The sequence below is a fragment of the Antrostomus carolinensis genome, unplaced genomic scaffold (genome assembly GCF_000700745.2).
Source record: "Antrostomus carolinensis isolate BGI_N321 unplaced genomic scaffold, ASM70074v2 scaffold4133, whole genome shotgun sequence".
NCBI lineage: Eukaryota > Metazoa > Chordata > Aves > Caprimulgiformes > Caprimulgidae > Antrostomus > Antrostomus carolinensis.
This window is the reverse complement of record NW_010307104.1, coordinates 67,284-92,909: the sequence shown is the minus strand read 5'-3', so window position 1 is coordinate 92,909 and position 25,626 is coordinate 67,284. Positions and strand designations below refer to the sequence as shown.

The 25,626-nt window shown below is 36.7% G+C and overlaps 1 protein-coding gene across 1 annotated transcript in view; it reads left to right on the top strand.

The window, feature by feature from the left end:
• The first annotated feature begins 812 nt into the window (after nt 1-812).
• Nucleotides 813-25,626, top strand: part of TMEM245 (transmembrane protein 245) — a 51,398-nt gene continuing 26,584 nt past the window's right edge. Inside the window, exons 1-8 of the mRNA XM_010165306.2 lie at nt 813-828; nt 2,743-2,912; nt 7,752-7,775; nt 14,222-14,326; nt 15,619-15,701; nt 17,822-17,912; nt 18,750-18,848; nt 22,167-22,298. Coding sequence (XP_010163608.2) covers nt 813-828; nt 2,743-2,912; nt 7,752-7,775; nt 14,222-14,326; nt 15,619-15,701; nt 17,822-17,912; nt 18,750-18,848; nt 22,167-22,298 — 720 coding nt within the window. The remainder of the gene's footprint in view (nt 829-2,742; nt 2,913-7,751; nt 7,776-14,221; nt 14,327-15,618; nt 15,702-17,821; nt 17,913-18,749; nt 18,849-22,166; nt 22,299-25,626) is intronic.

Genomic DNA, 25,626 nt, shown 5'->3' with positions numbered 1-25,626 from the left:
CCCCAAACAAACAAAAAAACCCCAAACCAACACTCCTCCCCAAAAAACCCCCACCCCATAAACCTTGTATAGAAAGGTGTTGATTTCACTACAGTTCCTTATACTGGTAGACAGGACTTACATGAAGTAGCATTTAGATTGTTAGAAGTATATTGATGCTATTAACATTTTTCCTCGAATGCATTTGTAGTTCAGTAGACTAGGATGATCTTTTAAAATTGCTTAACATAAAGGGTGGAAAAATTATACCATAAAATGAAAAATGACTTTTGAATTCAAAAGCTAAGCATTAAACCAATTTGTGGAACACCTGTAGCATTTTGTTCAGTGAGCTTGAGAAACCTGTTATTGTTTCTTTTTAAGATCTTTGATTTATTTTCTTGCTTGTTCTGTTGCATCCTGTTTTTTAGTTTTATTTTTGTCTTCAGGTCTTTTCTTCACAGCTTTCTAATAACAACCCTCCTTTAGCTTTTCCTCTCTTGCTTCATTTTAAGCTAATGTAATTACAGCTGTGTGGTTGACTGTAGCATCTCCTGGCATCACCTTTACAGTAAGTGTACACCACACTTGTTTTTAAATAATAGCAGAAGTTTAGAATGCCGTTTCAGGTATGTTGTTCACCTTGTAAAATGTAAGATGCAAGCTTGCCCCATTTTGCTGAGCAGCAGTTTGTGTATTCACCATGAGTTGTATTTCATGATACAAAACTTCAGCCGGCAAGTTAGATGCTGGCCCAGGCACAGGATGATCTTTAGTAGAAAGATTCTTAGATGATTCTATTTCTTCAAGAGACTAAATCGCATGTTTACCACATGGTGGTGCTAGAAGGTAAGTAAACCAAATAGCAGCAAATTGTTGGGTGAGCTCTCCGAACGTCAGCTATTACAGTAGTGGCTTACATGTAGTAGGATCTTGTGGAACTTTGATAAATATCCTATGAGTATTAAAAGTTAACCTTTTCGGCTATATATGTCATTTTACATGTCTCCAAGTAGAAGTGTGATGTGAATTTTTGAGGATGAGGGAATTACTGTGGTGTTGATATATGCCAGTAAGTAATTAATATAGTTTGGAGAATAGTCTTTCATAATAAAAAAAAAAAGTTTTATTAAAAATAAAACTGAATGTAATGATGGGGAATCCTGTATCATATGTTGCTATAGATACGATATAATTAGAGGAGTGCTGCTGGTGTTTTCACAGAAAGTTACTTACTGTGTAAGTAGGGTTTTTAACACCAACTGTAACTTTTGATCTAGATGTGATGTTCACTGTTACTAAATTCCAGTTAAAAAAAAAATAGGGGGAAGTTAAGAGATTTGTGTGATTCCATTGCTGATAGTTTACCTTTGTTTTCCTTTAGAACCATAGTTTTCAGTATTTGGGGAATGTATAGTTTTGTTTAGAGGTTTATGTAGCAGCAGTTCATGGCAGGACTGGGTTGCGAGACTTCTCAGTTTGTTACTGCTGCACATAGTAACTATGATCCTTTAAGCTGATGTATCTTGTAATGATGTTTTTGTGGCTGGCATGTTTGTATCAATACTGTAGTAAAATCAGTTGCTATACACATCTTTGTTTATAATGTGAATTAATTAACTCCTCTGTTCTGATGTTAAATTTGCTCGTGGCTTGGGAAGATTGCTCACTTTTCTTCTTTTCAGTGATGAGAAGATAGGTAGTTTGAGTGGTGTAACGTTTAGTTGAATAAAAAAAGAATATGGCAATATTTCATGACTATTAAAGGTCTGTGAGCTTCAAAGGAAAGTTTCATATGTATCCTGCTTTTTTGCTTTTACATTCCTGATTATGTTTCACAAGTTTTGCCCATAGACTCAGTAAGTGAGGGACAACAGTGCCACCAAAGAACTGGAACCATAAGCCTTATGCAAAAGTCTCTGGGCTTTATTTCATGGCAGGTACACAGACACAAGCTTTTATTTCCGTAACTGTAATGCTAGACATTTCTAGTGTTGTTAAGAAGCTCTTTATTTTACAGTGGATATATGTTAGGAGTGTTGGAGAACAGCTGTTTGTGGTAGCAAAATGCTTCCTTTTCAAGGGAAAAAAGTTGCAAATATTACTTCTGTTGTCTGGTTTTGAGGAGCAGTATGGATTTCTCTGAATCTTTGTGTGATCATCTTCAAGCCAAGATAAAAACTGATCTCAAAATAATGTTTTTGATGTTTAAAAATAAGATTAATCAGCAGTTGTACTTCAGTTGAAGGTTTAAATGAACACTACTGTGAAATTAGGCATGATATGCTATCAGTCCTTAAAGGAAAGATACAGCTTTAACAGTATAGAAGGCCTAAAAATTAAGAATTGAGGCTGGAAATTTTCTTTTATGTGTAACACACTGTTCTGAATGTGGTATTTTACGTATAGTTGTCTGGCATGGTGTTTGTGTAAAGATGTGATAAATCCACTGTACTGGAATCATGGAACAGCACCTGCTTATCTCGGGCCTTGCTCAGGTCTGTTAGCTGCATCATTGGGCAGCGTGCAGGCACCTTTCTTCTGCTGCCATCTAAGCTCCATGTGGACAAGCACAGCTGTAAAGCAAATGAGGAGATTAGTACTAAAACCACTTCAGAATTCTGCAAGTGGTTTCTAATGGGAAATAAAACTCAAGAATCTTTTTCTTTCTTTTTTTATAGGTATTTCAGAATGGAATAGTTGTGTAGTCTTGTGGTGCTCCTCTGAAATCTCTAATACTTTCTTTCTTTCTTGTGGTTACAGCTTGGGCACTTAAAAAACTCGTAGTTCATTTTGGAGTTTTGAACTTCATGGCAAACCATTGCAAAAGTTGGTGGCAACTTGTTGAAAATTTTGTGAAGGAACGTCAGGAAGCTCTTGCTCCATGGCCCATCAGAGGGCTTGGAAGAGTTATGCTGAAGCTTGACAGTAAGGTATTTCTACATATTCCCTTAAGCAACCTGAAAGTTTGTTTTATTCTCTGTTCACTGTATGCTGAGATGCTTTAATTCTAAAATGTCTGTCACTAATGGACATGTCTCTCATGTAAAACTGTATCTGTTTTATGATGTATTTTAAACCATGTCTCTTCTGTCACTGTTCACACTTAAGTAGATGTTTAAACTTTGTTAAATGATTACGTGCAAAACTTGACAGAAGTCACTTTTTAAAAATGCTGAGTTAGCTTTAGAAGATTCCTTGTCTGAGTAAGGCAGACTTCTCATAGTTGAGTCGCCTTACCCGATTACAGAGATTTTGAAGTTAAATTTAATGAGCTTTAATCTGAAGGATGAGATGTTCCCACTTCTGCTGTGAAAACTTAATTTAAAAAGCAACCTATTTTATTCTGTAAGTATGGCCTGAGCTAGTTTGAACATGTTCATTTATGCTGTGTGAAAGTATAGATGTTGAACACAGTGACATGGTGGTACAGAAGCGAGGTTTCCCTCTCTAAGAGAAGAAATATGTGAGATAAGGTATTTGGGAAATGCTGTAGAGTAAGGCTTCTGTGCTCCCCTTCCTTCTCCCCCTCTCAAAATGGACCCACATTTGCATCGCAAATTGCAGAGTTGAGAAGCTCCATAAAATTTATGAAAGCTTCTCTGTTCAGTAAGTTTTGACTTAACGTGATAGATTTTGTTTGTAATAGCTATGCCAGTATGTAAGAATGTGCTTTCTGTAACTGTTGTTGAAGTACTCTCTGCTTTAGAAAAAGCAGTTACCTCAGAGTTTGTGTAACTGAAGAGCTGAACCCTGCAAGTACATTTATCAGAGCATCTGTACCTTGTCAGATCCGTCTGTAGTTTATAGCTCTGAATTCCTATAGGAAAGGGAAGAGCTTAAGCCCACACCTAATGAGTGAATGAATGTCAAAAGGTCAACAGAAGTGTTGAAATGGCTGTAGGAAATAAGTAACAATTTCATGGAGTCATTGAGGAAGAATTTGAAAAAGGAAAAGCCTTTCAGAATTCAGTTATGAACAAAATAAAGGGGGTTTCCAGAGGTAATGGGAAGTATTAGCATATTATACAAAGCTTTTCATTAAAAACTTTTGTTTTGTAATGGAGAAGTTTCCCTAGACACAATATCATACGTATTGTATTTCATGAGTTGTCAAGTTTGGTATCCTTGTATTTCATAAATGTATGATATGGTATCCTTTCTAATTCCCCTACCTTAAAGAAGGTAGGGCTTTTGTCATAATGTGTAGCAGAACTTCCCACTCCTCAGCTTAAATGTATTTAAGGTCAGTGTATATTCATGTTATACTTGTCTAAGCAAAAGAACAGAGTGGCCTAATTAATTTCTACATCTCCCCTCTGTCTCCCATTTTTTAGATGACAGTAATATTCAGTCTCTGCTGGGTGTATTAAAGCAATTCAAGCTCTTCTAGCCTTTATAAGACAGACACTTGATACTCTACATAATTCTGTTGTCCTCGTTTGTGCCCACTCTAATTACAGTTCACCTGGCTTTATCATGGGTGTCAGGAATTATATGTGGTCTTCCAATGCTCGTCACACTAATGCTTTCATATCTTTTAAGTTCTACTGGTTTTGCTTACTCTGTGCATTGTAGGATCATGGATGCATCTTATCTCTGAGAATTTGGGAAGCAATGTCATAGGATATTGGCAATTGTGATTTTTGTGGGGACAGGAAAAGGAGAGGAATAAAACTGACATCCTTGCAAGATTTTTTAGAAAGGACGAGTGAGCTGTATAAAAATTGGATTACTATTTTGGCTTCAGTCAGTGCTGTTGAAGAGGAGGTAAAAACATGCAAACACAAAATAGAAATTAATGGAGTAAATTGTTAAGAGCTTACCTTTTATGTGTGTACGTGAAGAAACCAAGATTGAAGGGTCATTTCCTTTGCAATTAGATGTTTAATTTTTAAATATTTTATTTGTACTTTATTTTCCTGGGAGCTGAAATAGTGTTGCATTGTGGTTTTTTTTTTTTTTTTCTTTGTTTAGTTTTGTTTCTTGTATACTGAGTTAATTGGAGGCTGAATCTCAGCATCAGGATGTATGGAGGCTCTGAGCTAAATACAACAAGCTATGACCAAGGTTGTTTCACACAAGTATCTAGTTGTACTACCTGCTCTTTCTAAAGTGATGTGCCCTATTAAATAGTTCCAGCTTTGAGTAAAAGGTAGTCGGGATGAGGAAGACACCTTAGAGCGGCATGTCTTTTTCTCTCAAACAAAGTTCAGGAGGCTAGTGTAACTGGTCTGGAAAATAAGCCATTGGGAGGAATTACAGGAGAGTACTACTCATGTGTGTGAATCTTTGAGCTTTACTGATTATGTCTGTTTCTTAAATAAAAACAGTAAGAAAAGAACTGTTGTTCAACCTCTGGTTATCTTGGAAATGCAGGCAAATTGGAACTGAAGAAAAGTTCTGATCAAGAGGAAAGAAAGAAGGGCATTGCTTTTCATTTTCTTTATCAACAGTGGGTCAAGTCCAAAATATGGACTATGGAAATAGGGTGTTCTTACTGTATTCTGTAGTCCCTGATGGTGGTGCATTTGCCCCATGGAGCCAGCAGACACAACAGTTCAGATATGAGAGACTTCCTGGAGGAAAGAGTAGGGCCATTTCTGTTGTCATCCATCACGTCATCTTAAAACTTAATAGATATGGTATCATGCATGTTCTTATCAACAGTCAAGAACTAATAATTTGCTTAACTGAAATTTATTTTTTTAAAAGACTGTTGTCTTTTACTATGGTGACCATAGTTTTATTTTGATGAGAGTTTGCAAGTGAGTTCAGCAACACAAGCAGTTACTCAGCGGCATGCAGTAGACTTTCATTAATTACAATATGCTAGTATGTTGCATGCAGACTTCAGTGAATCAAGTAGTTAAATGCTTTTTCTAGGTATAGTATTCTGGAATTTTGTATGTGGAGAGCTGTAATAGATTGTTTGGATTTTGGGTAAAGTCAAGGTTGGTTTCTTCTGATACCAACTTTAGCACATAGTTAAAGCAAGCACAGAAAATGGGCAGAATCTCTACCAGTGCGTATATTATTCCAGGAAATACTTCCATAGACATGTAACATCTTACATAAATAGTTTTGCAATAATTACTTGGAAAGTGGCTATAGCATTATTAATCTTTGATTACTTGAAGATGAGTATTAAGCCATAACCTATTTTTTAAATGTGTGTCGATGACATTTGTAGAACGGCTTAAACGTCAGTATTGGTAAGATACCAGGTAGAGCCTCCCAGATTTTGTCTTAAACATTAATGATAATAATAAAGTTATAGCTGACATATAATGTTATTTCCTAGTTATTGTATTTATCCTCCAGTGCCAGGAGGCTGAAATTGTAGCAGAAATACCCAATACTTCCTTTCCCATTCTACCAAAATTTCAGGCTCAGATCCAGCTTTTGTTGTATTGGAGTTGCAAAATGGAGAAATACAGCCATGAGATCTATGGTTTTTTCCAAAATGAACCTAATGTATATGGGATTTTAATACGCAGAAGCAAAGTTAAAGGCAAAACTGTGTTGTTGAATCAGTAAACAACTTTACCTTTTTTCACTGGTAAATTATTCTATAGATGAAGAGGTAAAATAGAAACAAATTCTACAGTCTCAATTTGAGGCTTTTGAAGCTTTGTCATTGTTTTCCATTACTGTGATTCTTTCCATGAGTAGTAAAAGCTAGTAAAACTGGGTGCTTTGTGACGTACTTTATTTTCATGTTTCCTGATGTTCATGTTTCTTTGTAAATCTGCTTCTGGCAGATTTTTTTTAATTTGAGGTGTTCTTACATTTTGTTTTCATTTGGAGCTAATGTAATTTCAGGCAACTGGTGAAAACACTAGATTTATTGAGCATTCAATGATCTTGTTTTCAGGGAGAAACACAACTTCACTTACTTGATCTTAACCTCTCACACAGATTAATAATGTTAAAGCTTTTCACTGTTGTGATTATGCTGCTAACTGATTACTAATGGCTAGAATTAAAAATATAGTCCTGCATAAACTAGGTCCTAAAATGAGTGTACTTGAGCAGTATGAGTGAGAATTAGTAAGGAAAAATAACTGTAGTACAAAAGCAGAAATTGATTGTTGAGAAGTGCAGAGAGCCTTCTGCACAACCAATAAAATTATATTAAAGTCATACATTTATTTGACCTACGATTTGCTGTTGTGTGTATAGCAGGTTTAATTACATATTTGATGTTGTGCCATTGAATTTGAATGTTGTGATATGAATGTGGTACTAAAAAAAAAAAAAATACAAAATTTGTTTGCCAGTAGTTGACATAACCCAGTGTTTTGAAATACATAGGAAACTGCCTGAATGGGAACGCAATGAAAAAGTAACTCATGCTAAGTTTCGGTGTTTTCAGTAAAGTGCCCTTCTTGGAGAACTTTTATAAGTCCTGCTCTGAAGTCTGAAATGTTAGCTCCCAGTGTGATTAAACTGTAATTGCTTAGATTATGCTGATAGCTCTGTTGATATCATTAAAGTTGTTCTTATTTGTTATATCCCTTGTTGTTTCAAAAAGTGCATGTTAATAGTAAAATCTAGATTCTTGTGTTAGAAGTTAGAAGTCTTTTCTTCCTATTGCAATTTACCTTTGTGTCTGGAACAATTTCATTTTCATTCTGTGGATGACTTTGCCTGCCTCTCACTGCTTTTTTTTTTTTTTTCCCCTTTCTATTACTGTATTTTCAATAATTTTTCCACTGTGTTCTTGTCTTTTTTTCCCTTTTCTTCCATCTCCCCCTGCCACTGACAAGCTGTGGCACTGGCTTAATAAGAAGGTAAATAAACAGAAAAATTGTGATTTCCAACTAATGGATTCTGTGGTTTTGGGGAGGTTTTTTTTTTCAGCATGAGCACTCCTTAACATGCCTTGCTTCTTAGTTTTCTCTCCCAAGTGTCTGTTTTCCAGCTCTTGATATAAGCTACTGAAGGTCATATAACTCTCTACCTGATCTCTTGTCTTCTACTAAAATGAATGCACATAGTTAAATGTTTTGTATTAGCCTTTCAAGCAGTAGTTTGATTTAGTGGCACTTCTATTAAGAACAGTTGTCTCCACCTGGTCCACACTTGTATGCATAACAAAACCAGTTCTCTCCTGGACTGGAGAGATGTTCTCTGCTCAGAGAAAGCATCAGGTAACTGAATCAACATGGGAAGGGTGAGGGTGAAGCACAGTTGTAAAGCCAGGAATGTAAGTGCTTGCAGGTAGCGCATTGACTGGTTTCAGTCAGTGCTGTTAATCTTGTACTTTAGAAGTGTCAAACTGGCCTGTATACGCAGTGGGATTCAGTGTAGCCGGGCTGAAATAAGAATACTCATGGTCTCAGCACTGCTGAATCTAACAGCAGTCTTAAGGTAAGTGAGGGCTAGTAAAAAAAAAAAAAAAAAAGAAATATTAAAGCAGTTAGTATAGCTAAAATATTTTTCTTTCTTTTTCTGTTTCTTCTGTGTTGCTTTCAAAAGTGTGTGATCTGTTTTATAAGAAATGTACTCCTCAGTTCCCATGGTTCATCTTAGTCATCTAGGATTAACTGTTGTTCTTTGGGGAACTGTCATCCCAAGAGAAGTTAAAACTGATTCAGTCCATGTTTGGCCTCATACCGGGCTGAAGCCCGGACCACTCCTCAGTGCGGTGGTATCTCTCTGAGCCTCGGTCATTGTGTCATTGCTTCAGGCAAGCACAGAGCTGGAGGGGGGTGCCTCTAGCACGTGTACATCTGCAGGACCTCAGCGTTTTGAAGATTAAAATCTAGTATGTGATAAAGTATATGAGAACCAAGTCAGTAAGTGAAAGAGAAACAATCAAATATCATATCTGGAAATGGGTTATGCTCCCAGCAGCACCTTTTATCCTCACTTACCTCTTCAGTATTAGCGGGAGAGTCAGAATGGTTACTGTGGTTTTTATGAGCCACAACCCATCCTTTCCATTCAGTAGCTATTACAATCCAAACCATTGATCTGCCTGGCACATTGAGAAAAACACCTCTGAATGCTGTTGAAAGCAAGCGGAACAGAGTGGAGCACGCAGGCCACGGAGACACTGGCACAACTCTCTAAAATGTTCTTGTAAACAATGAAATGGGGCTGCTCAGCTGGTGTCTGCTGTGTGTGGCAGATGGGAAATAATGCTGCGTGTAGTGTCCAGGCTGTACAGCTCTAATGATTTTGGAAAATTTGATATTCAGTACTTAATCAGAGAACTCAGGATTATATGATGGGGGGCTTTCTCTGAACAAGAGGATAGAGTTGCTTGCTTTATGATTCAGTTGTAATTGTCCACTAAAAGAAGAAATTTAGTATAGTCTTTTGCCCTTGAATATAGTTTGGTTGTTTTAAAATTATATTTTTATTTCCTGACTTTGAAATGTTTGTGCTATGTGAGTGAAAATCAGTAAACATGTGCAACTGTAACCCTTCATAATTTTTTTTTATTATTGGTTTGTTATTGGTTTTTTAGTATTGGTTTGTTAGCACAGTTTAGGTGAAGCGCTGAGTTCAGTGAGCCACAGGTTTTAGTTCAGTCTCAACTACTAATTTTCTGGCTCTGACTTTGCCATTTGCTTGTTTGAAAGTTAACGTATGTAGATAAATTTCTTCCTTAAAATTGATACTTTGCAAAGATAATTTCATTGTAGTTGATTTGAACTCTGAAATGTCTGGATTTTATTTTTAGTTTAGAGATTTGAATTATTGGGCAAAACCCAGTGGATATAGTTTCTTAACAGATTTTTTTTTTTTTTATAAGGTCCTAGGGGCTATTTTTGAAAGCTGTTGTTTTATTTTAGTTTCATAGGAAGAGATCCTCAAAGTCCTTTAGTGTTACATGCAGTGCTGACTCCTGTGCATGAGCAAGTAGAGTACTGTTATAATCAAGATAAAAAAAAAAAGGGGGGGGGAGAGAGGGGGGGGGGGGGGAGAGAGGGCAAAAAAAGTACTGTGCAGACTGTATCAAGTTCTTGTGGATTTGTTTTTTTGGGTTTGTTTTCTTTTCTTTGCTTCTGGTAGAGTTTCTTTGCTTCTACTAGAGGCAAGGAAAGGAGAGATTTGTAATACAGAACACTGGATGCAGTTAAAAAGTCACTTCCTTTCACCTTTCTCCTTTTTATCTGTCTTTGAAGGGAAGTAGTTGTGAGAACACCAAGATAAATTTCTGATAATTCACCAAGAAACTAAAAATACCTAGAGACAGCAGAGTTTGAAATGATGGTTGCTTATGACTGCTAGTGATAAACATTTTTTTTTTCTTTCTGTTCTAAGAGCTTCTGTCAGAGCTGCCTGAAACTTTTTTTTTTTTCCAGACAAGAACAGTAAATAATTACATAGTTCAACATGGTATATGTAGCCCAAAATACAGAATAGGTTCAGTTGGGCTAGCATTTGTTCTTTGTAACACTATGGCAGGAGTCTTTAGAAAGGATTGCTGAATTCTGCTGTTGCTGTTGGAGGGATACTGATACAAATAGACTTGAGACCTCATAGACTGTTCTCTGTAACTACTCATCTGACTCATTTCAACATAACCCTGAGATGTGTCCTCATAACAGGCTTATTCTCATCAGATGATATTACTAAGATAATATCCTCAAATATTAACTGAACTAAAGGGAAATGTCAAGAAGTTTAAGAAGTGTCTTGGAAAAAATACTGATAGTGAAGCTGTCAGAAGAAAAAAAAAAACTAGTCCTTTTTGATAATTGCATGTAGATTTAATTGAAAATTAAGTAGATGTCTGGGTATGCTTCACTGTGTGGGTAATGCAGTAGTTAAAACATACTAGAAAAACTAGTGTTGTGATGGCTATGCAGTGTGGAACATGAAAATATGAATTCATAGGTGACGTATCTTAATGCATAACGTGGAGAACTTGTCTAGATAGTAGGATTCCTGGTAAGCATGAGTTGTAGTTCTTTTACAGCTCAGTGTAATATGGTTTATATCATCACCCAAAAGCTGAAAGCGGGGAGAACTTGCAAATTATTGAGAAGTATTTGAACAGAATGCAACTTATCTTAAGACCCTTTTTTTTCTACAGTGAGCTAAATTTTTAAAAATTTTTCAAAAGTTGATACGTTTCCCTTCAAAACTGTGACAATTGAGGATAGTTTTTTTGTGGACGGTCTATCACAAATCAGTAACATTTCAGTTTGGTTTTGCAAGTGTGACCTTCTGTAGCTTGGGAGCCTGGCTTTCCTTTACCTTTGCGTAATTTTGGATGTTGTGGCAGCGTCAGCTTCCTGCTGTTGACTAACTTTTAGATTAGAAGCTTGGAACTTAATTTAAAACTTCATGATCTCTGGCTGATGACTAGTATTTAGTCGGTATATGTTTGTCTTTGTGTGCATGCCCATGGTTTACAGGGAGACTGTAAAGGGAGATCTGGCAGGGTTGGGGTAAGAATGAAGTCTGGACCTGATCCAGTGGTAAGTACAAGCACACGGGGATGTTAACAGTAACATAGCACCTATGCATTGTTTAGCATGCGTGCAAAGGTGAGTGCTTCCTCAGGAAGTATTGTGGGTACATGTAGGGGGAAGAAGGGAGGTTTAATAGGGAGCAAATTAAAGGAGAGAGAATAAATATGGCCCTAAGTGAACATTTACTTACTGCTTTTACTTCTACAGTACTCAATCCAATTCAGTCTACTCCTGTGATTTGTTTTTACCAGTTGTGTAACCTGCGTCTCCTTAAGACTGTGGTTGGAGATGTACTAGCAGTACCTGTAGGCATACCGGAGTTGGCTTTCATCTAGCTTGCTTGGGCTACCTGCCCAAGTCAATAAACACAAGTTGGGCTTGGATGGCTGAGGCCGCTGCCTGTAGCGGTACAACATCAGTGCTGCCATTACTTTACTGATTAGATTAAAGGTAATTCAGGCTTTACATGTGCTGCAGCTGCACCTCAGTGGCAGTGTAGGTGGCAGTGTACTCCAGCCCACATTAAGCAGTGTCAGTAAAAGATTCCCTGTTGGTCATGTTCCAGTTCGGAGAGGGTCCTCATCCTGGTCTGGAACTTGATCTTCCAGTAATTGCTACCATGGTGACACACCTAAAGCACCCAGTGTCAGCTGCACTGAGATTTCATGAGTGGTTGGATACCACTCAATCATTGAGGCTAGCATTTTTGGAAATACCTGGCAGTACTTGCAATTTCTTGGGTTCAGTGAATCTGATTAAGTTGCTCTGTATAAGACTAACTAGTAGATTTATTTTATCTCTAACTTAAAAAGTAAATAGCAATTAGTTTGAACTTTGTTAGCTAAGAAATAACAAGTGCAGCTTTAATTTTAATAGCACCATTTTGAAGCCCATGCTATAAAATTTCCATCCCCTGGCCATCCAGTTTTTTCTGTGATATTTTTGATTTCTGACCTTTAAAACAGGGATTTTTATTTCTTGCTTCTCTCGCATAATCCTTGAATGTATGTGAGGCTTGGGGAGAGCACAGCAAATCCTGTTTCCAGTCCTGTTTCCAAAGAGGTGACAGCCCCGTGTAGAGGTTACTCAGAGTTTTTTTCAGAAAGCAGCAGTGCTGTTGCAGACAGGTAACCTCCCTGTAGCACTGGCAAGGCATTTCTGATGGCTGAAATTCATTAATGCTGAAAAATATTGAAAATATCTAAGACAAAAGATTTCGTAAATTTCTTTCAATTTACCTGAATTCCTTTCTGCAGGTCATAATATAGTGCAGATTTTGTTACAAAAACTTGCTGGCTCAACACTTGTTTCTTTTAAAAGGATTTTACTTTCCTTCCAGCTTTCTTCATCATTTAGAACAACAGTTTGAAAATGCTGAATATAATCCTTGTGTTAATTTAGATCAAACAAGGAGCTGGTTGTAAAAGAACTTGAAGTTTAAAAGTAATTGCTTAATGTACATTACCTGCTCAGATGCTACAGGAGGAGCACAAAAAAGTATAAAAATAATAATAATAATAATAATAATAAAATCCTTACTTTTGTTTCAAATAGCAGATGGAACTTCAGTGTTAACTAACTCAGTTATCACACAGTAGTCTGTAGAAGATATCCGTTCCAGGGCCAATTTCATGTGTAGGGATGGGGTAAATAATGAAGAAAGAACAAATGTAAACCATGAGCAAGCATATTAGTAGTTTTGTAAGTTTTCTAACTAAAAGGTTATCAGCCCAATCATTGAATACTTAACTTCTACTCACTTGGAAATACTTTCATCTACTGCACATTGGCTTTGACCTCAGTACTCTTAAAAGACAAATTTTACAGCTGTTCTTCTGCTGCTTTTTCCTATAATAATGCCAGATGGAGTAGATAGCTTTGGTATTTGAACCACAGAAGTTATAAGAATTTATTTGGTCGTACTTGCATGGGCTTTCACACCTTTTTATGTAAACAGTCAATTTGTGTATGAGATAAAGCTCAGCTTGCACTATCCTAGAGCACTCTGCATAGTTGCATTGCTGAGGAGTTTTACTGTTTTGAATTACCTTATCATAATTTCTCTACTCTTAAGTGGTGTCACTATTTGTTGTGGACATATATAGAATGAGCCTTTCCATAAACTGACAGAACAACATACAAGCCTGTTTCCTGTATTAGTAGGTGAAACTGATGCGTGTTTAATACTGAGCATCCTTTTGAGATTGCAAGTGGATAGAAATAGTCAGAGCTGAGTAATTAGCCTGATCTTCAATAATTTAGAAGACCTCCAGCCCCATTCCAGTTCACAATATGATGAGCAACTTTAGAAATCTGGTTACTTGCAGAAATACCTCATTTGTTGTTTAGGTGGCTATTAGCTATTCAAATTTGAAAGTCATGGTTGTATTTTACAGTATACCTTGATAGCTTCCAGCTCCTGTGCAGATGGTATCTGTAAGTTTCTGAGTTGCTGAAGGACAAGAAACAAAGACAAATTTCTAGGTTCATAGCTGATGTGAATGCTAGTTTCTTTAGTAAGTAAATGTTGAGTTATTGCTTGCTTCGCAGAGAGCTTGCTGTGTCTTGTGGTGATGTGTAAATGTCATTTGCAAAATCACATATCATACCATGACCTTAATCATGCTAACATCGCTTGTTATTTGTTCATCTCCAAGCTTGGGCATAAATGCTGTTTGATTAGAGCCTGATTTTGCACTGTGATTGTAAATAAAGATAACAGTACTGTCATATAGCATATAGCATTGCTTTCATTAAAGATTTATTTATATGCTATGATTTTTTTTTCTTTTTTTTCTGCACAGATGATCGTGTGGTTGGAGAAAATGCTAGATAAAATAATCAGCATTTTCATAATATTTTTGCTAGTGATAGGAACCCTCCTGCTAGCCCTGCTGCTTACTGCAAAGGTACAGTGCACTAAGGAATGTAATCATAGAGCTCATTTTAAGTGCTGAATTAAAGTTACTGATATTTATGCAAAATTGTGTAGCTTAAAGAATTTTTTGAAAAATTTAGCAACTAAATGCTCTGTAATTGAACCATTCCAAGACTACTTATATATAAAAATCTATATATTTATATTTATCTGTATTTATATGTTTATCTACATATATGACAAAACTAATATTTAGACACTTGTAAATACAAATTTTATTCTAGTAAAAGAATTACTAGGTTATATATTACAGGAACAGATTTGTTTTTCATCCTGTTCCCCTTTTCTTGTCAACAGTAGAACCACTTAGAATTTTTTCTTTTTAATTTACCTTGCATTGGAAACGTATTTGCAAAATGCTTAAGGTGTATTTGTCAATTTGTTTGTGTAATTGCCTGTAATAACCTCATGGTATCCTGTTCTGAGTTTAAATGTGCTGAGATTCATGATCAGGTGTTCTCGGAAACTGATTTTTTGATTTATGGTTGGGGGTTTTTTTTGCTCACCAGAAGAGGTCACTCATGTACTTTTCCCCCCCCCCCCTTTTTTTTTTTTGATTGAGCTGTGTTCATACTTGAAACAGTCAATGGAGATTGAATGTTTGACTTGAATAGAGTTACTCAACAAAAAAAATCAGTGAGTTCTGATGTCAGTCTCCTTTTTCCAAAATGTAGGCTTTTATAATGTTGAGTACTTAAAATTTGTAACTTTAAAAGTTGTGCAAACATACCTGCCTAAAGCTTCTTATATTCAGAAAAAGAAAATGAAGATATTTATAAAAGGTGTCTTTTATCATTCTTATTGAAGTATTAATTTGATGAGGCACTTCATAGCATGGTTGGTCATGTTAGAGCTGAGCATTATTTGGTTTTTACACTTCTTTGATCCATGGCTTAAAAAGATGTGTCTGCAACTGTGCTTTGTATTTTAGTACTTCCCTTGACAGCACTGCTGTATTGTTAGAATTTTTTCCACTGATGAGGTAAGGTTTAAATTTTCATTGGCTGGAAACACAGTGTGTGAGACCAAAATTGTCAGAACAGACTGGTGATTATTGTGTTGTCTGCTTTTTTGGGTTAAGGGCACTTCATTCTTCATAATGGGTTGTCTGCATTGGAAGAATTATTTGTTAAATATACAGACTGGTCACCTCCCCCCAACCTGCAGAAGAAAAAAAAAAAAAAGAAAAAGAAAGCCTCTCTGAATGTAGAAAGACTTCTAGTTTGCATTAGATAACATTTTTCCTCTCTATATTCAATTTAGGTACATCAAGAGAGCGTTCACATGATTCAAGTCACAAGCAGCTTGATCAATGAGACAGTAGCCAGTCACCCAGAATGGGCAAAGTAAGAATGCTGAAGTTAACCAAATAGTGTAGGGTGGATGAACAAGCTTCCAGGTGCACTTATGCATAGTTTTTAATTTAAAAAATCTAGGTGAACAGAAATGGGAGTCACTGTTGCAGGCAAATGCAAAAGCTAAACTCTCATGCAGCAGTAATGTTTATGCATTTCTCTGGGGGACTGTCAGTCTGGTATCTCATTTGAGGACTGGTTGGACTTTGGTGGAGAGGGACAGCTGTATAAACTTCTCTAGTTAAGTTTTAGAGTAAAACTCGCATAATGCAGAGAATAAAGTGGTCAGTATTCTTTTCCCTTTTACCTGAGAAAGAAAAGTAGCAAAGAATGCTCTCTCTAGAAGGTTGCAAGATTAGAGTCAAATTATTTTTTTCTATATGGAGAGCTGGCTGCAGAATGCCTTTTAGGGAATAGGAGTTGAACAAAATGTTTTTGGAGTGAATTGAGAGAGTTTGAGGGTGGAAAGAATGGTGGATGGGGAGAGTTTGGTACAAGTCAGTTGGGAAGGGCTGTTCCTGTTAAGAGTAGATGTGTATAGTGTACGTGGTGGGAAGTTCGTAAGATCTCTGTAATGATTAAAGCAAATACCAAGGAAGATATTAAGGGAGAGAGAAGGTTTTGAGATAAGTGCACATAGAGAAAAACAAGGGCACACTGGTGAGCAAAGAACTGATTGCATGAACAACAGAGGGGCAATAGGTAAGACTGAGGAGTGTGATTTTGAGGGGGTGATGTTCCACTTTGCTTTCATTCTGCTTCAGCTAAACAGATATTGAGTAAAGGTGAGTCCAGGCACTTACTAAGAAAAAAGAGTTGTCTCCTGGACAAGAATGGTTGACTTTTTTCAAAGGGTTTTTCTAAACAAAAGGAATGATGGCTTACCAGGATTGAAAGAAAGTACATACCATATTATAAGAGCAAGAGAAATTTTCAAAAAACAGATCTAAAATGATATTGTTAATAAATGCTATAGAAATATGTGCTTCTGAGGTATTTAAGTAATCACAATCAAGAAAACAGAAATCTCTTAAAAATGTGTTTGTTTATTCCTTCATGCCATCTCTTGTGTTGTTTGGCCTTTCCATTTTGCTGGAAATAAATAGGACTAATGAAAATGGAAATTTGACTGTCAGAAGCTTATTCATATAATGAAAATACTGGAGTACTAGTTGATTCATTAGCAGAATTTCAGCTAAAATTTTTACTTCCAGTGTTTGCATTCAAATTTGAAGCACCCAAAACACTGTGTTTTAACTCATTAGGAGTAAGTATGCCTCTTGTCAAATCCATCAATTTTCACCAACTTTCAGAGCTTGATGCTGATGTTATGTTTAGAGGTGAGTGACTGAAATGTCTTGAAATTCCAATACAGAACATTTCTGTACGGTTTTACAGACAGAAAAGCTTCTGTGGTGAACAGATGCAGTAGTTTTATTTCCCAAATGCTTTCTTGTTTTGGAAGGGCTCCAACATGTGCCATTGAATCAAGATGTAGAAGAAAAGTCAAAGCAGAGAACGTGTGCTCTGTATTCACAAGTGTTGAACGCTCGCAACTCAGTAGGTCCATTGCTTGAAAGTGACAGGAATCCCTGAAGGTTTTCGTGAGCTGATAGTTTGGTGGGGACTTAGAAATCTGGTGCCCAAACCTGTTGCTTTGTCTGGTCACTTTTTCACAGAAACTGCATTAACAATTTACATCCAATTTTTAGTTCAGAAGGTTTTCCTTGCAGCAGGACAAGACTGCTTCATAAAGTATTTTCAGAAACCTAGAGCACTAGGAAAATTTCTAAGAATGCTATGTGAATAACACCCATACACACTGAAGAGCAGATCTCTCTTGAAAAAGTTGAGATACCAATTTAACTAAGGTTTTAGGCACCTTGGAGAATTCCAAATGCAATGGCACGCTCCAGATTTAATTGTGCTTTGCTTATGATAAAGTCTGTGCCTTGATATGTAGAAAGAATTTTTCTAGTTGTAGTAAGTTTATATGTATTTAACCTTAACTGTTGTTGTTTCAAAATGTTAATTTGTAATGTGTTTCAGGTATAATTAAATGGGTAAAATACGTTCCAGTTAACGTTGTTTTCCTTCTTTAAAAAATCCAGCTGGCTCCCAGAAGCCCAGGTTATTCAGAAGGCTCTCAATTCAGCAGCTAATAATGTGTACCAGTATGGCCGAGAATGGATTACACATAAGGTAAGAGCGAACTCCCTCACTTTTTTTAATGTTTTCATTTTTTGTATTTCACAGAAGTAAAAAGAAATAAAAGTATTTTTGTCAGCGATTCTTTTCTGTTATGGTTAACCATTTTGTTAACATACAGATAATATTCTTTCTATTCTCTAGTTTCTGAGTTGAAGGAAGGGTAGGAGTGATTTCAGTATCTTCTTGGCTCAGTGGAATGTTTACTTTTTAAGAGCTGAAAAATCTGACATTTTAATAAGATTGCCAGTCAAAATGCCTTAAATAAAGATGAGTCATTTTTTTCATCTGGCTTTAGCTGTCCAATTGTAGGCAATGTAGAATTTTTTTTTTAATCCCCCCCCCCCCCCCCCCCCACCCCCCCCCAAGTATTGAATTTCTATGTGGGCTGGGTGTGGTAGAATGAATTTATGGGGGTTTTTTTAATGATGTTTGATTTATTTCAGTTGACTTTCTTGAGGAGAATTTGCCAAGACTGTTATACATTTTGATATCTAACACACGTCTCAAATTATTTGAAATATTTACTCTAAATATGATCAAGGATTTGGGGTTAAGCATTTTAGAGACAGCATTGGTTTTCAGTGCAGAAAGAAATACTCAGCTCTGTGTGCAGCAGAATGTTTTGGGGTTTTTTTATAGACAAAATGTTCATGTTGTGAATCGTGTTGTCTGAAGTGCGTATTCTATACTGATACTCAGCTTTTATAGTTGTTTGGATTTGAGCCATGCCTTTACTGACAATCTTAGGTGATTCATCTTGCTTGGAGTTTGTTAGTAAATACCGCCTTACATCTATTCTGTATAATAAAAGTTTTCTCTATGTTTTAGCTCCATAAGATTTTAGGAGAAAAAGTGAATAACACAGCTGTGATTGAAAAACAAGTGCTCGAGCTCTGGGACAGGCTTTATCACTCTTGGTTTGTGAAGGTGGGTAACTTATTTAAATAGTATTTACATAAACTATCCCTTAGTACTTTTAGGTAATTATGTGAGTTATGCATTTCTGAGAAAGAGATTAGCAAAAAGTTGGAATACCAAGTAAAGGTTATAATAATAAAAAGTTGGTAAAAATTTCAAGTGTACTTTCTACAGTCACAGTTTGAGTACAACCAGAACTGTCCTTCACTAAAATAGTGATGTGTGGTTTTATGTATGCCATTTAATTTACGCTTTGCTCAGTTTTTGTATTTAGTATTTAGTAGTTTAGAGCTTTCTGTTGAATTTTCATGATCCTGAGAAAACTGGTATTCTGCATGATTTGTGTAGCTTTTATTAATTTGAAATTTTGAGAAAGAAATTATCCTTTCACTAAGTTTCAATGCATTTTTACCAACTGTACTAGCCTTCTTATAATGGGTTCTGCACACTGAACCTTGAAAAGGTCATAAGAGTTAAATCATTTTCATGCTGTCATTGCTGTTTGCCTTTAAAAGGAAAAAGCAAGCAATTGATTAGCCATGGTGCAATGGAAATATCAAAATCCAGAAGTCATACCCCTGAAATACTTCTCTATATTTAAATAGTCGCAATTACAGTATTTTAACACTTTTCTTTATACAGTCATTTTTAAATTGCCTCTAAAGTTCCAAGAAGATCTCTGTTTTAAAAGAAGTAAGAGAGTTTCAGTATAGTAGTCAAAACAATAGGGGAAAGAAGCAGTTTCTTCCTCTGACAAGATGATGCTGTAGAAGAGCATGTGAAGGGATAACATGATGCTGTTGAGGAATATGGGACAACTGAGGAGAAACTAAAGCTGGATCTACAATAGATGTTGCTGACCTTAAGCACTTGGGAGTACTCAGTGTTAAATGCGTGACCAAGAGAAGTGCCCACTTTGCCCACTCTTGGTAGAGAGAAGTGCCCACTTTTGATAGAGTGACAGGGATAAGCCTGTTACTAACATAACCTGTGTGTCCCATGGCCCGTGGCGCCGCATGGTTCCGGCGGGCTCTGTGCCGCTGCGTGTGCTGTAGGAGTACTTCTCTTGCTGCAGGATGCAGCACAGGTGGTGTCTGTGTTCATTGCGTTGTGTGATTTCTTTCCTGCAGCTGTTATGTAAGGGAATACTGTGAGGCTTCTTTCTTGTAGATACTCTTCTGGTAGGGTTAGAAACAGCTTTCCTAGCAATCAAAATGGCAGAAAGAGCTGCAGGAACGCACTGATGCTCGCTGCCTACAGTCTTGAAGTCTGTTGCCCTGGCTGCTGTTTGCATACTAGAGACCCTATGTTACCTTTGGCATGCTGGGCTGCATCCGATTATCTGTGGGCTGCAGGTAGCTCCTCCAGAGTCTGCTTCTAATCTTACCCTTTCTATCGCAATCCATATCCACATAGATGTCTGATCGGAGTGCTTTCCACCTGACTGTTTCCTTCTGTAATATTGCAATAGCCTTGCATGGTCCTTCAGTTCTGAAAACTGTTAAACTAGATGATGGTGCAGCGTGGAGGACATCTGTACCATATCTGACTTTCTCAGTACACTTTTCAAGCTCCTCGCTATTGCAGTTGTATGAGCATTGCACTTCATTTTGAGGCCTGAGAAGTGTTGCTGTAGTCTGTAGGTGACTGAAGAACCCAGGCTCGGGTGATACTCTTCTACGGAAGCTGTAGAATTGAGGAGGAATTGCTGACAAAATGTGGATTCAACCATTAACTGCTAGTTTCTGAGAAGATCAGTATGTAGCAAATGGTGTATATTTTAAAAGGTTCTAGAGATGTTGTAATAGATCAGTTACCATTGTGTCTATGTTCCCAATGAAGTAGAATAGTAACAGAATAATGAAGCACTTGGAAGATGATGGCATAAGTCTGCAATCAAGGTGTCTTTTTCAAGGACAAGAATCTCCTCTTTCTAGTCCATTCAGCTGTGAGGTTTTGTTTTGTTTTTAAGATCTGGTGAATTTGTTGAAGAGGAACCAGTTGACAATTTCTTTGAATCCCTTTTTGTATCAGTACCTGAGGCCTTAGGTGCTACAACAGTATAGTTGCTGAATAACAATGAACTTTAAATGTGTATTAATAACAATGTTACAAAATTTGCAAATGATACCTGAGTCTGCTAGTTAATGGCGAGAGCTGTCTTTGGAAATAGAACTAGATGAACAGAAAATAGGTTCTTGATACAGTTTGCACATACAGAAGGCCCATTGGAGGTAGATTTTTGACTACTGATATGTTTCTGCTCTAAGTAAACTGCCAGTTCAGAAGAAAGATCTCTGTGTTGCTGTGGATTGCTAAAGAGCTTTGCTAACTGTGCATCATGAAGTGTAATAATGCATCTAGGGAGAACTGGTAATAAGCAAAAAAAGGGAAGTAATGCTCTTAGATAAATCAGTGCAGGGACTTTGCTTGGAGTACTGCTTGTCATGTACGCCAAAAATAGATACTGTCATTTTGAATGCAGTCTGGTAAGGTTAAAACTTTTTGGAAAGTTCTAACAGAAGTAGAGGGACACTTACATAAACATCAAAGTTGAGAACTGGAAGTCACTTGCTATTAAAGTATTAGGATGAGATCTGTTGTAGTGAATGGATTTGTTTAGACTTGCTTACAGTAGAATTTTGGCATCCTTCTCTGAAATACGAGTCAGATAGTCTCATGCTAGACGGTGGTCAGGTGTAATTCAGTTGGACAATAGACAGCTTCATAATTAAGGTGAAGCCAGTTAAGGAAGTGGCTGGTTTGGTTATGGCCCTTTCCTGGTGTCTTGCTTTTCTGCAGTTACAAAGTCAGAAGAAATTCTCCATGCTTCCATTTTAGCTTTTGGCTTTTGCATGACTGAACATTGCCAGTGGAGAAGTAGACACCAATTGTGAGAAAACTACTTGTTTTGCCTTCTGCTTGTATTTTCCTTTGTGGATTGTACCGGGGAAAGTTGTACGTTGCAAACAGTAAATTATGTAGGCAGTGGCTGAAATAATTACCTCTTTCTTGCCTGCTGTCATAAAGAGCTAGATACCATTTTATCAGTCAAGCAGTAAAGCTAATGTTTCACTGAGGTATATCAGTACAATATACAGAACTGTAATTATATAGGATAATTAACTATGGTTTTCTGTCAAGTTTTAGTTTTTCCAGTGTACAGAGTACTTCCAGGTATTTTTGAGGATGCAAATTAAAGCAGCTTTAAGTATTAGGTGCATGTTGGATATGTTCATCAGTAAGAAGACATTAGTCTTTGGCTTTCTCATATCTGTAAGTTATTCAAATGTCTGTTTTCTTTACGTCTTTGTCTTTCTTGTTAAGAATGTAACACATTCTGGAAGACACAAAGGACACAAATGGCACATAAACCGTCAGAACAGCTGGCTTGGTGATATTCTGGACTGGCAAGATGTTGCATCATTTGTTCATGATAACATTGAAACATTTCTTTCGGTATGTATTTTTTGCTCTTACTTCCAAATTGGTCTCACTTTTAACTGGTAACAGTTCCTCCTTGGACTACCACTAAGGTTATGGATTCAAGTACATGGAAAATTATGGAAACACTGTCAGTGTTACTTACAATTACCTAAGCAATTGCTGGAAGTCTACTTAGGATATAACCATACTGCAACTGGTTGTGATGAAGAAGCCCTCCTGATTTCAGCATCCTCATTTATACTTCCCAGACTTTTCCCTGAGAGAGATTGTTACTGTATGATTACCTGTGTCACCTGCAAGCTGGTTTTAAACAGTTTATATTATGTAGTCTTTTCCTTTTAAAAAAGAGACAGTTTCTCTAGGTTATAATTGAGGAAACTATTGACCAAGAGGTTGTGAAAACAATTTTTTTTTTTTTTTTTTTACTTTTTTTTCCCTTCAGATTATTATTGGGGTGAAAGCATCTTATTTCTCTCTTCTTTTATGAAAGTTCTGTGGACAATGAAATTAATATTTTACACTGTGTGAATTCCTGAATTAATGCACTGGACTTTTCACCTGATGAGGAAGAAAAAGAAAAAGCATTGAAAGCAATTCAAACTGAGGCAACTACATTTCTCTAAAAAGCGGTGTTAAGTCTGAAATGCTTAATATACGGAGTCAGTCTCTGATGTAGTTCACCTTTGCCTTGAGCTGTTGTTGCAAACTATAAGTTTACTATTTATCCACTTTGGAAGAATATTATTTATACCTAACTTGCAACATAATGTTTCTGTGGATGCGATTTAAAACTAGTATTTACCTCGAGGCAGGTCTTGGTTTAGACTGGTGGGCATGTCTGCTTCTCCTCTCTCTCAACTGCTGCTTAAATGATTACAGTTTCTATCATAGAAGATGATGTGAGTAAAGAAGAAGTTGAGAAAAACTTTTTATTGCAGTGAACCTTTTTTCAGTTAGTAGTGAAATTTGCTTAATACTTTCTCAGAGTTGACCATGCATGCTTGAGGGACAATTATAAAAATGCACAACACATGGTCATTTAAAATCAATATGGAGTTTCCTTCTAGGCAAGAGGGAGAGGAGGAGAAGAAACCACATGGTAGGTGCTAGCCGTGTAATTTACAGCATTGCTGCACAGTGCTCAGGAAACTGTGATGATAAAGGTGCTGCAGTAATCTAAGTAGGCTAGAATAATGCAGGAAATAGTGTACAGAGAATAAATATTTAAGACTGAATTACATTAATATTAAAATTTTCATCTAGCTAGCATGCTTTGCTGTACTTGTACAATCTGGTTTAGAAGTTCAGGAAAAAACATGCCAGCAGTTGACTTGCTTTCCTGTTTATTTCCATGAACTCATTACTCATCAGCTGTGGGGAAACACCTGTCCTTTTTCTCCGTACACTCACGTCCTTAATGACAGAATGTAAACCAGTCAGCACAGTATATAGCTCTACATCCTGATTTCACATCCTTACTGGGCAGCGTTTTCTTTCCTGGCTTGCTTATCCATAATGCATTGCATAAATATTACTCACACTGATATTTCAAATTAAAATTGATGAAAATATTATTTCTGTGCTTGTTTAGGTCATTCAAACTTGGAGATGATGAAAGTAAGAATAGTTTTGGCTTAAGTCTGGTGTTTGTACCCTAGAATACAACGGAAGTGTACTGTATTCAGGATTTATATTTTTATGAGAAAATTAAAGTCTTTCTCTTGGTGTTTTGAAAAGGAACAAGGAGTTATTAGAATGGCATACTGAATTGGGAAGGATCAATATTTTAAGTTATGTGCATGGTTTTGGGGGGGGGGTGTTTTTGGAGGTTTCCTTTGGGTGGATTTTGTTTGTGTTTGGTTTGGGGGTTTTTTGGCACTTTTGTTCACTTTTTTGTATTTTGTGGGACTTTGGCTTTTTTTTTTTTTTTGTATGTTGTGAGGGATTGTGGGAAGGTTTAAATAGGTCAGCTATAATTCAAACTGTAGAATGTTTCTTCATTTGGACACTGGAAATCAATGCTAACCTGTAATTCTTAAGAATATAGCAAGACATGGTATAGTCCCATAACTGCTTTCACAGTTTTTTTAAAACATAAACCATTTAAAGACAAAGAGATAACTGTAAATAAGTGTGTGTGGATGTGCAGCTATAGTGACATTTCCTCCACCTTTGAAAAAAATAAACTAAGATTAGACTACTTGCACATAATAACTACTTATGCATAAGCTGAGGCTAGAGTTTACCATAGAATAACTGTTTTGCTAGTCCCTTGGCTTTCTGAAATATTTCAGAATAGTACAGGTGACTGTGTTCTCTGAAAATACTGCTGTTTGACAGTGTCATATTGCAGTCTGTGATAGTTTAACTGAGCTGGCAGCCAAACAAGACACAGCCACTCTCAGCACCCCCACCCCCTTATCCCCCACACAGGGACCACCCACTCCCAGCCTTCCCCCCCCCCCTTCCCCCCCCCCCACTCAGGGAATCGGGGAGAGAATTGGAGGGGTAAAGGTTGGGGAACTTGTAGGTTCAGATAAGAACAACTTAATAATTAGAGTAAAATAAAATTAAAATAATAAGAATAATAACAGCTGTATGAGTGATAGAGAGTACAATTGCTCACCACCTGCTGATAACAATCCCAGAGGAGTGAAAAGGAACCCTGAAACCAAAATCGCAATCCTGGAAAAGTGAGCCCAAGAGAATCCCCCCATTTCTGGTCAATCCCAGCTAATATACTAAACATGACATAATATGCTATGGAATATCTTATTGGCACATACAACTGTCAGTTCTGGGTTTTACTAACTACTACACTTTTCTTCTCCACTCCACCCTTCCAGTCCTCTGCTTTTGCAAACTGCCCAAGCACAGTGTCCTTGTAGTTATCAACGTTTCTTCTCATAACAATCCCACTGAAACCAGGACACAGTCACAAGCAGATAAGCTCTTTTCCATTGATTGACATCACAGGACATGTTCATCCTCGTGAGAGAGGAGCATTTGCTGTAATAAAAATGTTGAAAGAAGACGGATGCACGTGTTTCATTTCAGGCTTTTCCTGAGTGGAACAAACTTTCATGTTAGAGTTGAAAGCATATAATTAAATCACTGGTATAACTGTGCTGGGGAATTACTGTCATTCATTTAATTTGTAACAATATGCATTGATTCAGTACTTTAATTATGAGTATCAGAAAAAGCACAGAAGTCTTCTGTACCACCATCAAAATGTGCTGTCTGTTATAGCAGCTATACTTAGCTCTAGTTTGTTGTAGACAGCTGTAATTCACAAAATAAACATGTAAATTGCCTGAAGATTTAATATGAAGATAAA